Source organism: Jatropha curcas, chromosome 8, assembly GCF_041381405.1.
Source record: "Jatropha curcas cultivar XTBG-Jc1 chromosome 8, XTBG_Jcur_1.0, whole genome shotgun sequence".
Lineage (NCBI taxonomy): Eukaryota > Viridiplantae > Streptophyta > Magnoliopsida > Malpighiales > Euphorbiaceae > Jatropha > Jatropha curcas.
The window spans coordinates 13,414,706-13,428,706 of record NC_143158.1 but is presented as its reverse complement, the minus strand read 5'-3'; the positions used below and the strand labels follow the sequence as shown (position 1 = coordinate 13,428,706).

The 14,001-nt window shown below is 39.4% G+C and overlaps 1 protein-coding gene across 1 annotated transcript; it reads right to left on the bottom strand.

Moving 5' to 3' along the window:
* Positions 1–2,459: 2,459 nt before the first annotated feature.
* On the bottom strand, positions 2,460–3,158 carry LOC149494222 (uncharacterized). The gene is made up of 2 exons (XM_089725429.1): positions 2,757–3,158; positions 2,460–2,669 (listed from the first exon to the last, which is right to left on the bottom strand). The coding sequence occupies exons 1-2, from the start codon at positions 3,156–3,158 to the stop codon at positions 2,460–2,462; spliced, it is 612 nt and encodes a 203-aa protein (XP_089581555.1).
* Between the last annotated feature and the right edge of the window lie 10,843 nt (positions 3,159–14,001).

The window sequence follows — 14,001 nt, the reverse complement described above, 5'->3', positions numbered from 1 at the left end:
TTTTCGGAAATGGGACCGTTTCCAATTTTATAAAATGACTTCATTTTAAACCCAATTTTATTTAAGGCCAAAATATTTAAAAGAGTGGTCCAGCAAACCAATGAGGTTTTGGGTAAGGGAATTGCGTACGCCGGCCCATTGGAAGCCGACGCCCGGAAATCGACCTCTTTTAACCTACGATTTCTAATTTATTTGAGTTAGAAAAGCCAAAGTATTAGTTTATTTAAACCCAACCTGAATGAATCGAACTGAGTTCTTATATGAAAAATTAATTAATCGTCCCAATCAAATTCAATCTAATTCAACCATCGCATCCATAATCATCCAAACCATTCAAACCAATGCAGTTAAAACAAATAAATAAAAGACCTGCTCTTGCCTTATGGTTAAAGGTGGGCCACAAACCAAACCTAAAAATACATTTTATCCGATTAAAATTTAAACCCGAAAACCAAAAACCCAAAATCATACATAATTACATTTTAATATTCTAAACTTAATTAAATTGCAATCTGTTCACAATTGGTTGTCTTCGGATTTATTAGAAAAATTAAATTTTATTTTGTACAAAATTCGTTAATTTTTGAAAGAACAAAAAAAAAAACTATTTCTGGAACTCTAGAACAGTCGCGTCACACAGCTGTACTTTGGAAGAACAGTTGCGTGACGGATCTAATAGTCGCGTGACCTAACTGTTCTTAAAACTCCAGATCCATCAACTGTATATTTTAGATTCACAATTAAAAATAGAATATTAAAAATAAAATGAAATCGTGAACATGAACAGTCCCATCACGGAACCTCCGGATCCGTTACGGATCTGATAGCTGCGTGACGCAACTAATCTGGGTAAAGAAATGACATTTTGGACATGAACAGCTCCGTCACGCAACTGCCAGGTCCGTTATGGATCTACTGGCTGCGTGACGCAGCTGCTCTGGTCCGTACTCACTTTTCAAACAACTTATCTAAATCGTTCTTTTATTTAAACATGCTTTAATAAGATCTAAAGACAACCAAGAGTGAACAGACTACCGTTTAACTAAGATTAAACTACTAAAATAATAGCAAAATAAAAAACAATAAATAAAAATACAAAGAAAGGTTCAAAAGAGTTACCTAACCCTCAGACTGAGGATTATAAACAGCTTAAACGCCTTAAAGAATGACGGTTAATCATTCCAGAAGCTTTGTCCATAAGGATTTAAACGCTCACACCTTTCTCTCTTGCTTTTTTCCTTCTTTTATGATTTTCGTTTTAACCTAATTGATGTCTAATAGCTGTTTTTCTTCAAGGGAACTCAGAAGAGTCTCTGGAGAAAAACTTAACCGCAAGTGTGTGTTTTGACGCCCTAAAAAACCAGTCCCGAATAAGAGATTAAACGATGAATTTATAGAAGTAGGGCAACAGGGGATAGCTGCGTCACGCAGCTGACGGCTGCGTTACAGGGCCGATAGCTGAGTGATGCAGTTCACTTTCTAGACCGCTGCCACGTACTCAGACAGAATAAAAAGCCGTTATGTCGGCATTCACGGTGACGTCATCTTGATTGGAGTTGCGTGACACAATCGACAGTGTCATCACGCACCTGATAGCTGCGTGACGCAACTCTTACGCAATCCAGACACACTTAAATTTGTCTAATTTAAATCCTTGGATTAAAATACTTCTGGATAGCAATAACCCTTCATTTCGCATCCTCGTATCCTCATTGGGTTAGGTGAGGGCATAAAGACACGCGTCAACAGGGATATGTAAAATGGGAATCATGTCGACAATTTTAGAAAGGAAAATACAATCTTATCCTTCACGAGATTGCTGCTTTTGAACCTTAACTTTTGCCTAAGCCACCCTTCCGAGTTTTCAACTCAGCAAGATGCCCTAACTTTTGCCTAAGCCGCCCTTTCGGGTTTTCGACTTAGCAGGCTGATATTGATTTTGCTTAAGCCGCCTGTCCTTGTAGGTTTCAACTTAGCTTTTGATTAATTTTTTTATTTCTTTTTCATTAATTGGCATAGAAAATCAGGAATTTTCATAAGAAGAGGAACAAAAATGTATTTTTATTATTATTGTGATCGCACCCACAGGCTAGGCTACCTACGTATCTCGTACTTTCGAAACATATTTTCGGGAGTCAGGTCACCATACTTTTGCTTTACAGTGACATAAAAGGGGCAATAATTCTAGTGCTAAGGCCTGAATGCATTCACACAAAGTATCTTTTGAGTTTATCCAAGTTGCATGGATTGGTGAATTCCTTGCCATCAATGTCTGACAGGATGACACCACCACTGGAGAGAATCTTCTTTAGCATGTAGGGGCTTGCCCAGTTTGGCCTAAATTTAACCCAATGGTCTTGCACAAGAGCTCTAATTTCCTTGAGCACAAGACAACCTTCTTTGCGTTTTTGCTCTCGGATTCTTTTATTGAAGCATCTAGATATTCTCTGTTGGTAGCTCTAAATTTGATTAAGAGCCTCTAGCCTTTTCCCGTCAATAGCATTTAACTGGTTATGATAATTATGAGCCCATTCTGCTTCTGGCAATTGGCTTTCTTTCGTGACCCTCGCTAATCTGATCTGAACTTCAATGGGGAGGACTGCTTCCATCCCATATACTAATGAATACGGTGTTGCCCCAGTTGGCATTCTGATGGAGGTTCTGTATCCCTATAAGGCGAAAGGCAAATGTTCATGCCAATTTTTGTGATTGTGAATCATTTTTTTGAGGATGTTCTTGATGGAGTTGTTGGCTACTTCCACCGCTCCATTGGTCTGGGGCCAGTATGGCAAAGGTCGGTGGTGCTTTTTCATTAGAGTGGGAACCTCTTTCTGAAAGTTAGACCCATTATCTATTATGACCTCAAAAGGAATTCCATACCTGCATATTTTGTTCGTCTGGATGAACTGAGCTACTTTTCTAGAGTTTAGGACATGATAGGAAGCGGGTTCAACCCATTTGGTGAAGTAGTCAATGGCCATCATGATGTACTCACGTTGGTTGGAAAACTTAGGGGTGATTTTGCCAATCACATCAATTTCGGAGTTTGGCATAAATCTAGCATTTATGACATTTCTGAATAAACTTTGTGCAGTCTGATCGCGTGGTGAGCCAATAATAACCCTGATTGGTGATCTTATGGGATAGAGCCATTTCATTCATGTGAGGGCCTTCTTCTCCGCCATGCACCCATTCCATTATCCGTTGAGCTTCTTCTTTAGTTATGCACTTGAATGTGCTTGGTTCCATGTTCGCTTAAACAAAATAGCATCCTTGTAGAGATAGCCTTTTAATAACTCCCAGAGAGTCCTCTTGTCATATTTAGAGGCTTCTTCAGGGTATTCTTCCTTTTCTAACCAAGTCTGAATATCCCAGAACAAAGATTGCCATTGGCAAGCTGGAGATTGTAGCAATAGGTTGGCTGTTGATGAATCTGAACATTCAAAGGCTTGATAACCATGTTGGGGTTGGCATCAACCATGGAGGCAAGAGTGGCTAGTGCATCGGCGAACTGATTTTTTGCCCGAGGCAAGTAATGAAATGACAAATCTTTGAACTACTGAGCCAAATGATCGAGGTGTCGAAGATATGGGAGCAAACGCTGCTCTTTGATCTTCCACTTCTTTAGTGCTTGGGAGACTATCAGGATGGAGTCCCCATAGATTGTTAGGCGCTTAATCTGAATACTCAAGGCTGCTTCAAGTCCGACGATACATGCTTCATACTCTGCTTCATTATTAATGATCTGAAATGCCAACTTAATGCTGAAGGGCAATCGCTTCCCATCTGGAGTTACTATAACTACACCAGCACTGCAACCCTGATAGTTAGCAGCCCCATTGAAATACATCTTCCATTGGTCTGCTTGGATCAGGAGTATGACCTCATCTGGAAATCTGACGTATTCTATTTCGGCATCCCTGGGGGATGCTGCTAAGTGATCTGCTATCACACTGCCTTTGATAGCCTTTTCTTTGCAACAAACCTCAAATCAAATGCTGTAAAGATAGTGGCCCACTTTGCCATCTTATTGTCTAGAACCAGCCTGTCCATAAGGAATTTCAAGGGGCTCTAGTCAGCAATTGCATGAGTGGTGTAGGAGCAAAGATAATGTTAGAGCTTGGTGCATACCCATGCCAGAGCTAAGCATAGTTGTTCGATCTTACTATACTTCAATTCTGTTGCCAGTATGCACTTACTCAGGTAGTAAACAGTATTCTCCATATGAGAGTCCGGTGCTTCTTGCACTACAAAAAAAACGCCGATTTGCGATCGATTTTTGCAACCGACTACAATCGGTCGCAATTTTGCGACCGATTTGCGACCTATGGACAAACAGTCGCTAATTGTAGCGCTAAAAATTCCCGCGAGTTTATTTTTTAGTTTGCGACCGATTTGCGATCGATTTTGCGACCAATTTGCGACTACATGTTATTTCGTCGCAAAATTGCGCGCTTCAAATTTAGGAGTAAATTCTGCGACCGATTATTTGCGACCGACGTTTTCAGTCGCAATTTTATTGCTAAGTAAAACGACGTCGCAGAGTTAAAATTTACGACCGATATTAATGAAATTTGCGACCGACAAATTTTAGGGCTTTAAATGCCAGATGCCTTCCTTCTTCTTTCTTCTTCTTTCTTTCTTCTCCTCCTCTCCTCTCTTTCGTTCACAGCGCCGCTCCAGCCCCTCCTGACGCCGCTCCAGCTCGCTTGACGCCGCTCCAGCCCCTCCGGTCACTCCATTGCTATTTGGACACAAGTTGAGGTATTTTGCGATTTTTTTTTCGATTTTTGTTTTTTTACGATTTATGTGTATTTGGACATAATTTTGGTATATTTGTTTGTGTATTTGATAGTTAGATTAGGAATTAGGTACTGTTATTATTATTATTATTATTATTATTATTATTATTATTATTATTATTATTATTATTATTATTACTACTTTTATTATTAATATTGTTACTTTTATTATTATTATTATTATTATTATTATTATTATTATTATTATTATTACATAAGAGAGACATTACTATCAGATGGTTTTGTATTGAGAAAAAGGAAACTCATTTTTTGGCAATGTAAGAAGTGAGCAAAATCTGGTGCCAGTAGGTGAGGTTCTTGATCTTGTCTTAATTTTATATCTTATTTCTTATATAGGTCAATATTTTATGGACTTTTAGATGATGTTTCTTTTTAATTATTATTATTTTGTTTTTTTTTCTTTCTCTCTAATGTTGTCTCTATACTGTTTCTTGCCACCTACTTTTTGTTTTAATATGAAAATACATGTAGATTTCTGTTAACTTCAATGGCGAGATCTTTGAAAGTCCAAGTTACTGCACTACATTGAGACAAGCAGAACATGCAGCAAGAGTTCTTGTAAGCTTTTTTTTTATGGGGAATTCTTTTCTTTTTTTTATTAATGAATATTAAAGAATGCCCATTTATTTATTTCTCATTTTGGGAATTAATGATCTAATGAAGGATGAAACTGAAATTTACAAGAGCCTTCTTCAAGAATGGTCATCAATCAAATTCAAGATAATAAGGGAAGATTCAAGTTCCAATGGAAGAGCATAAAAATGATGAGGAAGAATGGCTAATGGGTATCACGAAAGCAATTGTTTTTTATTTTGATTTGATTTTGATTTTAATTTTAGACCTTTTTAGCTTTCCAGTTGTTTTTTGACATTTTTTTCGGTATAATAATAATTATATTTTTATATTGTTTTGAATTGCGTTTGTGATATATATATGTCAATTTTCACAGGTGCGAAAAAATTATGTTTCTGTAATAATATTTATTTTTTAAAATTTTTTTCAATTTTGCGACCAATTTGCAACAAATTTGAGATCAAAAATAAAAATTTTAAATTTACAGTTTGTGACCGATTTGCCACAGAATTTCATTATTGCGACAGATTGATTTTGCGACCAATTTGCGACAGCGTTTCCAAAGGAAAATGCGACCAAATTTTGCGACCGATTTTTCGGTCGCTAATTTGCGACCGACGAAAAAATCGGTCGCAAATTTTTTTGCGACAAGCATTTTTGCGACCGACATTCATCGGTCGCAAATCGGTCGCTAATGTTATTAGCGACCGATTTTGTGGCATTTTGTCGGTCGCAAAATGCCATTTTTTTTGTAGTGTTGGAGGCTGAACGACTGGAGTATTAAGTAAATATGCTTTGATTTGTTCAAAGACTTTCTAATACTGGCCATCCTAAGTCTTTGGGGCATCTTTTCTTAGCTTCTTGAAATCGGTCCATAGGTGTCTGCTAACTACGAAATGAATCGACTAATATATTGAAGGCGGCCTAAGAACCCCCGAATCTCCTTTCTGTCTTAGGAGGCTACCTCTCTAGGATGGGTTTTGACTTTGATCGATCAATCTCAATCCCTCTCTTAGGGACCGTGTAGCCCAGGAAGATACTAGATGGAGCCTCGAAGAGGCATTTAGCAAGATTAAGTTTCAAGTTGTACTAGCAAAGTTTGGAGAAGAATTGCTTAAAGGCGATCAAGTGGCTCGACCCATCCCTAGTGTGGACAACCATGTCGTCAACATATACTTTTATGTTCTTGTGCATTAAGTCATGAAAGATCGTGGTGGCCATCCTCTGATAAGTGGCACTGGCATTCTTTGGCCCAAATGGCATCATTCTGTAACAAAAGGCACCCTATTCAGTGATGAACAAAGTCTTCAGCTTATCTGGTGGATTGACCAGTATCTGATTATACCCTGGATATAAATCTGTGACTGAAATCGCACTAGACCCTTCCATTCTATCAATGAGCAAGTCAATATAGGGCAATGGAAAGTCATCTTTGGGGCATGCCTTGTTCAAATCTAAGTAATCGATGCAAATTCTGCTTACCATATTTCTTGGGAACCGGCATTATATTTGTTAGTCATATCGGGTAGTCTATATCTTCAATAAAGTTTTTCCCCAACAGCTTACCTGTTTCTTCTTTAATCCTGACGAAAATCTCTTGTTTCTAGCTTCGAAGCTTCTGCTTTACTGGCTTAATGTGATCATATATGGGGATCTTGTGAATGGCAATGTCAGGGTCTATACCGGTCATGTCATTAGCTATCCATGTGAATGTGAACCCCTCCCTGGAAAACATAGGCATATACATGCATATGACTAAGGGCAGAAATGCACGTGAATGTGTGAGTCGCCACCTTGTTTAATTTTTTTAGGGTAAACTAGGAAAAAACCCTAAGTTGACTCCAATTTTTAATTAACCTAAGTCTAGGCTAATTATCCCAATGTTTAAGGCATGGTCTACGAACCCGAGGTGGATCCCGAGACTATGTCATGCTCATAAACTAACCAATGAATGAATGCTTTGCAAGGTAAAAAGACCAATGAAATGTTTAAGTGATTTCGACTTGTCGCTCGGGGTTAAATCCCAAACGTGCCTACGTACTTCCGTTTGAATGGAAGTGTGAATACTCAAATTTTGACCTTGCTACAGTAACTTTGACTTTTCTACAGTGTCAATGCCGGACTGCAAACAGTCCGGCCGGACCGAAGGCCATTTTGGACATTTACTGGAAGTATGTCAATATGGTACTTGAAACGTCCAGAATTTCACGAGGATCGCAGAACCGGTCCCGGAATATTTTTTGGAGGTCCGAAATTCCCGGAAAAGCCTCCGGAACGAAAAAAAAAGAAGAGAAAAAGAGAAAGGCACGCATGCCCGCCCAGTCTAGGCGGGCATGCCCACCCTCAAGGGCGGGCACGCCCGCCCTCTAGGGCGGGCAGACGCGCCCAGGGGCGCATTTTTCCTATAAAAAACGGCCCCAGGGCTCCGTTTTGAGACACTCGGTCTGTGTTGACGGACGCTCCTTCTCCCTTACGCTCTTTGCGATTCTTTATTGCTTTCTTGCATATTTATCTTATTTTTTATTTTTTTTTTTAGTTTGATTCTATTGTTGTGATATTTGATCACTCAAAGTTAAATTAAACTAAAAAAATTAATATTTCCCTTAACGAGGAGCTTAACCTGGAGTTAAGAAGTGGCCGTCGACTAAATCAGGTACACAAAACTAAACTCTGTCTATTTATTATTAGCATTTTATGCATGCTTCTCTTCTACTCCTAATAATTCTACAACTGCATAAATGCATCCATGTCATAATTAGGCAAATAAATTGCCTCAATCAAATAAAGATTAAGCTTAAATGCCCGATTAATTAATAATCGTGGTATTAAAGCTTAAATCTGACATTATTGGCTAAAGAAGCCTAGCTAATCAATAACTATGGTGAAATTGCCTTTATTTCGAACAGTTCTTGGCCTAAGTCCAGTTAATCAATGATTGTGACTAAAAGGTCCTACTTAAACACGTTTTTTTTATGGCAATTAATTGCCTATATTTCAATTTAATTAATCACTTTAGGCAAACAAATTGCTTATAAGTGAAAAGTTAATCTTTTATAGCGACAAATCGCTTAAATCAATAATTTGGATAAAAGCCTTTAAATAATCACTTTAAGCAAATAAATTGCTTATAAGTGAAAATTAATCTCTTTTATAGCGACAAATCGCTTAAATCAATTTCTTTTGGCTAAAAGCCTTGAATCAACCTTTGGCAACAATTGCCTAAATCAATTCATTTTGGCTAAAAAGCCTTAAATCATTCAATTTTGGCGACAATCGCCTAAACAATCAATCTCTTGGCAATAATAAGCCCAATTAATCTTTGGCAAGCAAATAAGCCCAACTTATCTTTTGGCAAGAATAAGCCCAAATCCTTTCTTTTGGCAAAAAGCCTCAAATCAACATTTTGGCACCAAGTGCCTGAAACAATCAATTCTTTGGCAAAATGCCTAAACAAAAATGCACAAAGCATACACACACTCATGCATCAAGCATCCCATCTAAAGCCCTCTAGAAGAGGCCTATCGAACTACGTCGACTTTGATCTTCCATTCAAACGGAAGTACGTAGGCACGTTAGGGATTTAACCCCGAGCGGCAAGTCGCAATCATTCAAACTCACTTAAACATTCCATCGGTCCAATCATCTTGCAAAGCATTCATTTTTGGTTAGTTTCATCAGCATGACATAGTCTCGGGATCCACCTCAGGTTCGCAGATTATGCCTTAGACATTGGGATAATTAATCTAGTAACTAGGTTAATTAAAATTGGAGTCATTTAGGGTTTTTCCTAGTTTACCCTAAAACAATTAAACAAGGTGGCGACTCGTACATTCACGTGCATTTCTTCCCTTAGTCACATGCATTCATATGCCTATGATATTTTGGGGAGGGGTTCACAGTTTGGCGACTTCACTGGGGAGTTTATGTAATCTTTTTGCATAATAGTGGACTACAATTGTTGAATAAACTAACCTGCCCTTCTTTAGGGCATTACTTTACTATGCTTTGTTTTGCAAGGTACCTTGACATAAATCGAGTGTTCTTTCTTTAAGAATACTCGATGAGAGGAATTTTGAACTTAAGTGACAAATTTGATTAAGATATTTAAATTTGTTTATTTATTTGCACGATTGAGAATCTTTTTCTCCATTGCATAAAAAAATGAATTTCAAATGAATTTCTTCTCTCTCTGTTCAAACTTCTGAGTCTGGATAGCAAGTAGCGCTGATCGGCAGGTCTCTTTGATTATGTCGACGGACAGCCAAAGCGTCCTCCCTATTACCGCAAACCATCCCTAATCCTTTTGGGGGTGGCCCATGAGTATGCGTACTGTTGGACCCACGCGAAACTCTTTGTTTCACATATGGTTAGGTATATCCATACTCAAGGTTCAAGGGTCCCTTATAAGCCTATTCTCTATTTGTGTCATAGCCTATAGAACCTATCCTTTAGGACTGTATGCACCCAATGATGAGAATCATATCATAAATGAATTATGTTGTGATGTTGTGCGCATTCACACATTCATCCCATGCTTCACAAAAAAAAAGAACATTTAATTTCAAAAGCTGAAAAATCACATTTTTGGTCCCTGAGACCTGAAAAATTACATTTTGGCCCCTAAGGCCCAAGAAAAAATTTTCTTTGAGAACTTAAGGCCATTCGAAAAGTCGAGGTGTCCTAGCATACCAACATTACCCTACCACATAGGGTCAGACCGTCCCATCTCACAGGGTCAAGTCATTCTTCCCTATATCAACACCACCCAACATTGTTTGGTCATACCACCCCACATCATAAGAGTCAAGTCCAAATACCTTACCCATACATTACCCCACCTCACACTATCTCACATACCCTATGAAAATACCTTATATAGGATTAGTCTAATCGTTTTGACTATGTCCTTTCACAGGTACCCCTCCAAAGACCACCTGTACCCGAAACACCAACTGAGCTCTCACCCACCAGTCCAACAACCCCGACTGCACCAATGGCATCACTGTCTGACATCCAAAACCTCATTGAACAACTGGAGGCCAGAATGGAGGCCAGAATGAATGAGGCATTGGCTGCCCAGAGGACTGCCCTAATAGCTGAACTAGGTGGTGGTAATGGAAATGGGGCTTCAGCCGGGGGAAGTGGACCTGCTACCTCCAATCAGGGACCTGCTGCTGAACCGACAAACCCTGCCCTTAACCTGGATGACATGCCCTCCAGAACTGCTTCTGAGCTAGAAGCTCAGAAAATGAGAGAGAAACTAGAACTCCTAGAAAGGTCTATTACTGCTCTTAAGACACACAAGGAAGTGGTGGACATGGACTCCTTGTCCTTGTTCCCCGAAGCAAGACTGCCTACAAAATTCAAAATGCCCAATATGGACAAGTTTGATGGAACCACCTGTCCCAAAACGCACCTGAAAATGTATGTGGGTGCCCTCAACCCGTTCGGACTGAACAGCGAGCTCCTTGGTCAGTTGTTTCAGCAATCACTCACTGGTGCTGCATTAAGATGGTTTGTAAGCTTGGATCGTTCCAAAATGAAGAATTGGGAGGACATATGCAATGCTTTCAACACGCAGTACCATTATAATATCGAAGTGGATGTTACCCGGAGGGAGCTGGAAACCACTAAACAAAAGAATAATGAGCCCTTCTCCTCGTTCCTTTCGAGGTGGAGAGCCAAAGCTGCTCAAATGATCAACCGACCCTCTGAACAGGAACAAGTTGACATAATAATCAAGAATTTACTGCCTGTCTACCAGTCACAACTTCAAACACAATACTTGCCTACGTTCCAATCGCTCATTGTGACTGCAACTAAGGTGGAAGACTTAATCCAGTTGGGTCACCTCAAAGAAGACTCATACAAGAAGCAGAATCATGCTGGGTCCAGTGAGACAAATGAAATAGCCAGTATAATCCCCACGAATCCTTTACGTGTTGGGAATTTGAGAAATAATCAGCCAAGGAGGCAATATACTGATCTCGGCATGCCAATCCTTTTGGTGTTCCGAGAAGCAGTGAAAGCAAATTTACTGAAGCCCTTAGAAGCAAGGCCATTACCAAACCCCCTGCCCCGGAATTTCAAAGCCAATGAATACTGTGAGTACCATCAAGGACATGGGCATAAGACCGAATCATGCTGGACTTTGAAAAACCATCTACAAGACCTGGTTGACAATGGGTCCATCATCCCCAAGAGCAAGCTGAATATCAACCAATCCCTTGCCTAACCATGGGATTAATGCCAAAAAAAATTGATGAATAAGAATCTTTCGATCCTTTCGAACTTTTCTTAGAAATGAATGAGGTTTGTGTCTGAGAAGGTTAAGATCAAGCCTCCAAAAGAACAAAGGAATTGTTCAAGCCAACAACAACATGTCTGATCGATTGAAGCATCGAGAAGAACAAACTCACTACAGTCAACCCAATCCTAGTCCATCACAGTCCACCTAGAGTCTATCTTTTAGGGTCTAGTTTTTCTTTTCATTTTCATTTCCATTCAAGTTTTCATTCAATTCAAATTTGTAAATCTAAGTGTCTTTTGTACACAAATTTTGTCTTATCAATAAAAAGGGATCAGTTTACGTTCCAATCAATGTTTATACTCTCTCCCTATCCTTTCCTGTGAAAGCAAAAAAAAAAAAACGAAAAAGATAATAAAAAATTGAAAAAATAAAAAAATAATAAAAATTGGCAAAGAAAAATGCATTCATCCTTTCATTTGCTCTGCATCAATCAAAGCTGGGGGCATCCTAAGAAGCACCATCAAAGGGGAAGTTTTGAAGGGTAATCATGGAAAGGATCCAGCGAAGGGTACGCAAGACTTCAAACAGTACCGAGGCAAAGCCGATTGAAGGGGTTAGGGCCAGAATGGTTTCTCCGAAAACCCAGGAATGGAAGATGCTCCGACAGAGAGGTGTCTGAATTTTGAGCTTAAGAGCGACAGAATAAAGAAGTTATGTTTGGAATTGGGTTGGGTCTGCACGAAGTCGCAATGCTATCCATACACTACTCAGGTCATCTCAGGATCAAGTTGCCTCGAAATTCTTTATGGAGAGGCTGCTTCTAAGCAAGAAAAAGAAAAAACGGGTCAAAAGGAACCTCTGCACAAAAGAAAGAAATCAAGGACAAAGCTACAGGAAATCAAGTTGTCAAAAACGGGTCAACTGTAAGCTCTCCGTTAAATTCAAGCCCATCAAGGGTAGATGACAAATCATTTCAGCCATAAGGACAAAGACCAAGCGGCTGCTCACATTTTGAAAAAGCAAGTTAAAAAGAAGCAGTCATTTCCACAAATTGGATGACAACAAACACCTTGAAAATCAAGCGCCAAGCATGGCACAAGTACAAGTGTCCTTATAAACAAGGATCATTTCTCAAAACAAGGAAAAGGAAGAGTCTCCTCAAAATTCCTTATGGAGAGGAGAACCATTGAGGAAATAAGTTTCAAGTTCAGAGGAAGATGAAGTCCAAGAAAAGGGATCAAATTAACCTCAAGAATTTAAACATGGCGAAGCCACAAACTCAAAGCATAAAAGCTTCTTCAACACTCAAGCCACTCAAGTTACCACCACAATGTGGGTATTCAAAACTCTTTGTGATGAATACAAGTCATATTTCAGTCAACCAGTGGTAAAACCACTACAACAACAAAGTCAGATTCGCCTAGGGTCATCACTATCATACGAGCTCGAGTCAATAAGTTGATTCAACATCAAGTCGGGAAGGAATCCCGTAAAGACATCCAGGCGGGAATGAATCCCGTAAAGACAGCAAGCCAGGAAGAAATCCTGCGAAGAAATCAAGGCAGCAATGAATTCTGCATCAACATCAAGTCGGGAAGGAATCCCGTAAAGACATCCAGTCGGGAATGAATCCCGTAAAGACAGCAAGCCAGGAAGAAATCCTGCGAAGAAATCAAGGCAGCAATGAATTCTGCATCAACACCAAGTCGGGAAGGAATCCCGCAAAGACATCAAGCCGGGAAGAAATCCCGCAAAGAAATCAAGTCAGAAATGAATTCTGTATTAATATCAAGTCGGGAAGGAATCCCGAAGAAATCAAATCGGAAATGAATTCCACAATCAGCATTAAGGCGAAATTGAATTTTGCCCCAATAGCAAGTCGAAAATAAATTTCGCACCAAGACGGAAAGGAATTCCGCGCTAACATCAAGTCGGAGATGAATTCCGCACCAGCCGAGCACGAAGTTCGCATCCTGGAAGGAACTACGAAAGACCTGATTCTCCCCATCCCCCGAAGAGTTCTTGGAGATACGTAGGCAGCCACAAAGGCGCGGTCACAAACATAGGTTTGCATCATAAATAGCATTTTCTCTTTGCCAATATAAAAAAATAAAAAAAAGAGAAGAAAAGAAAAAAGAAAAGCTGGAGTTGAAAACCCGAAAGGGCGGCTTCAGGCAAGAATTGAGCCCGCTAGGCTGAAAACCCGAAAGGTCGGTCTAGGCAAAAGTTAGGGCAAAGAGCCTGCTAGAGTCGAAAAACCCGAAAGGGCGGCTACTAGGCAAAAGTTAAGGCAAAAAGAAAAAAAAGTGCTTTCAAAGGTCTCCTTGGGAATATATAAATCATTTTTTCCAAGAA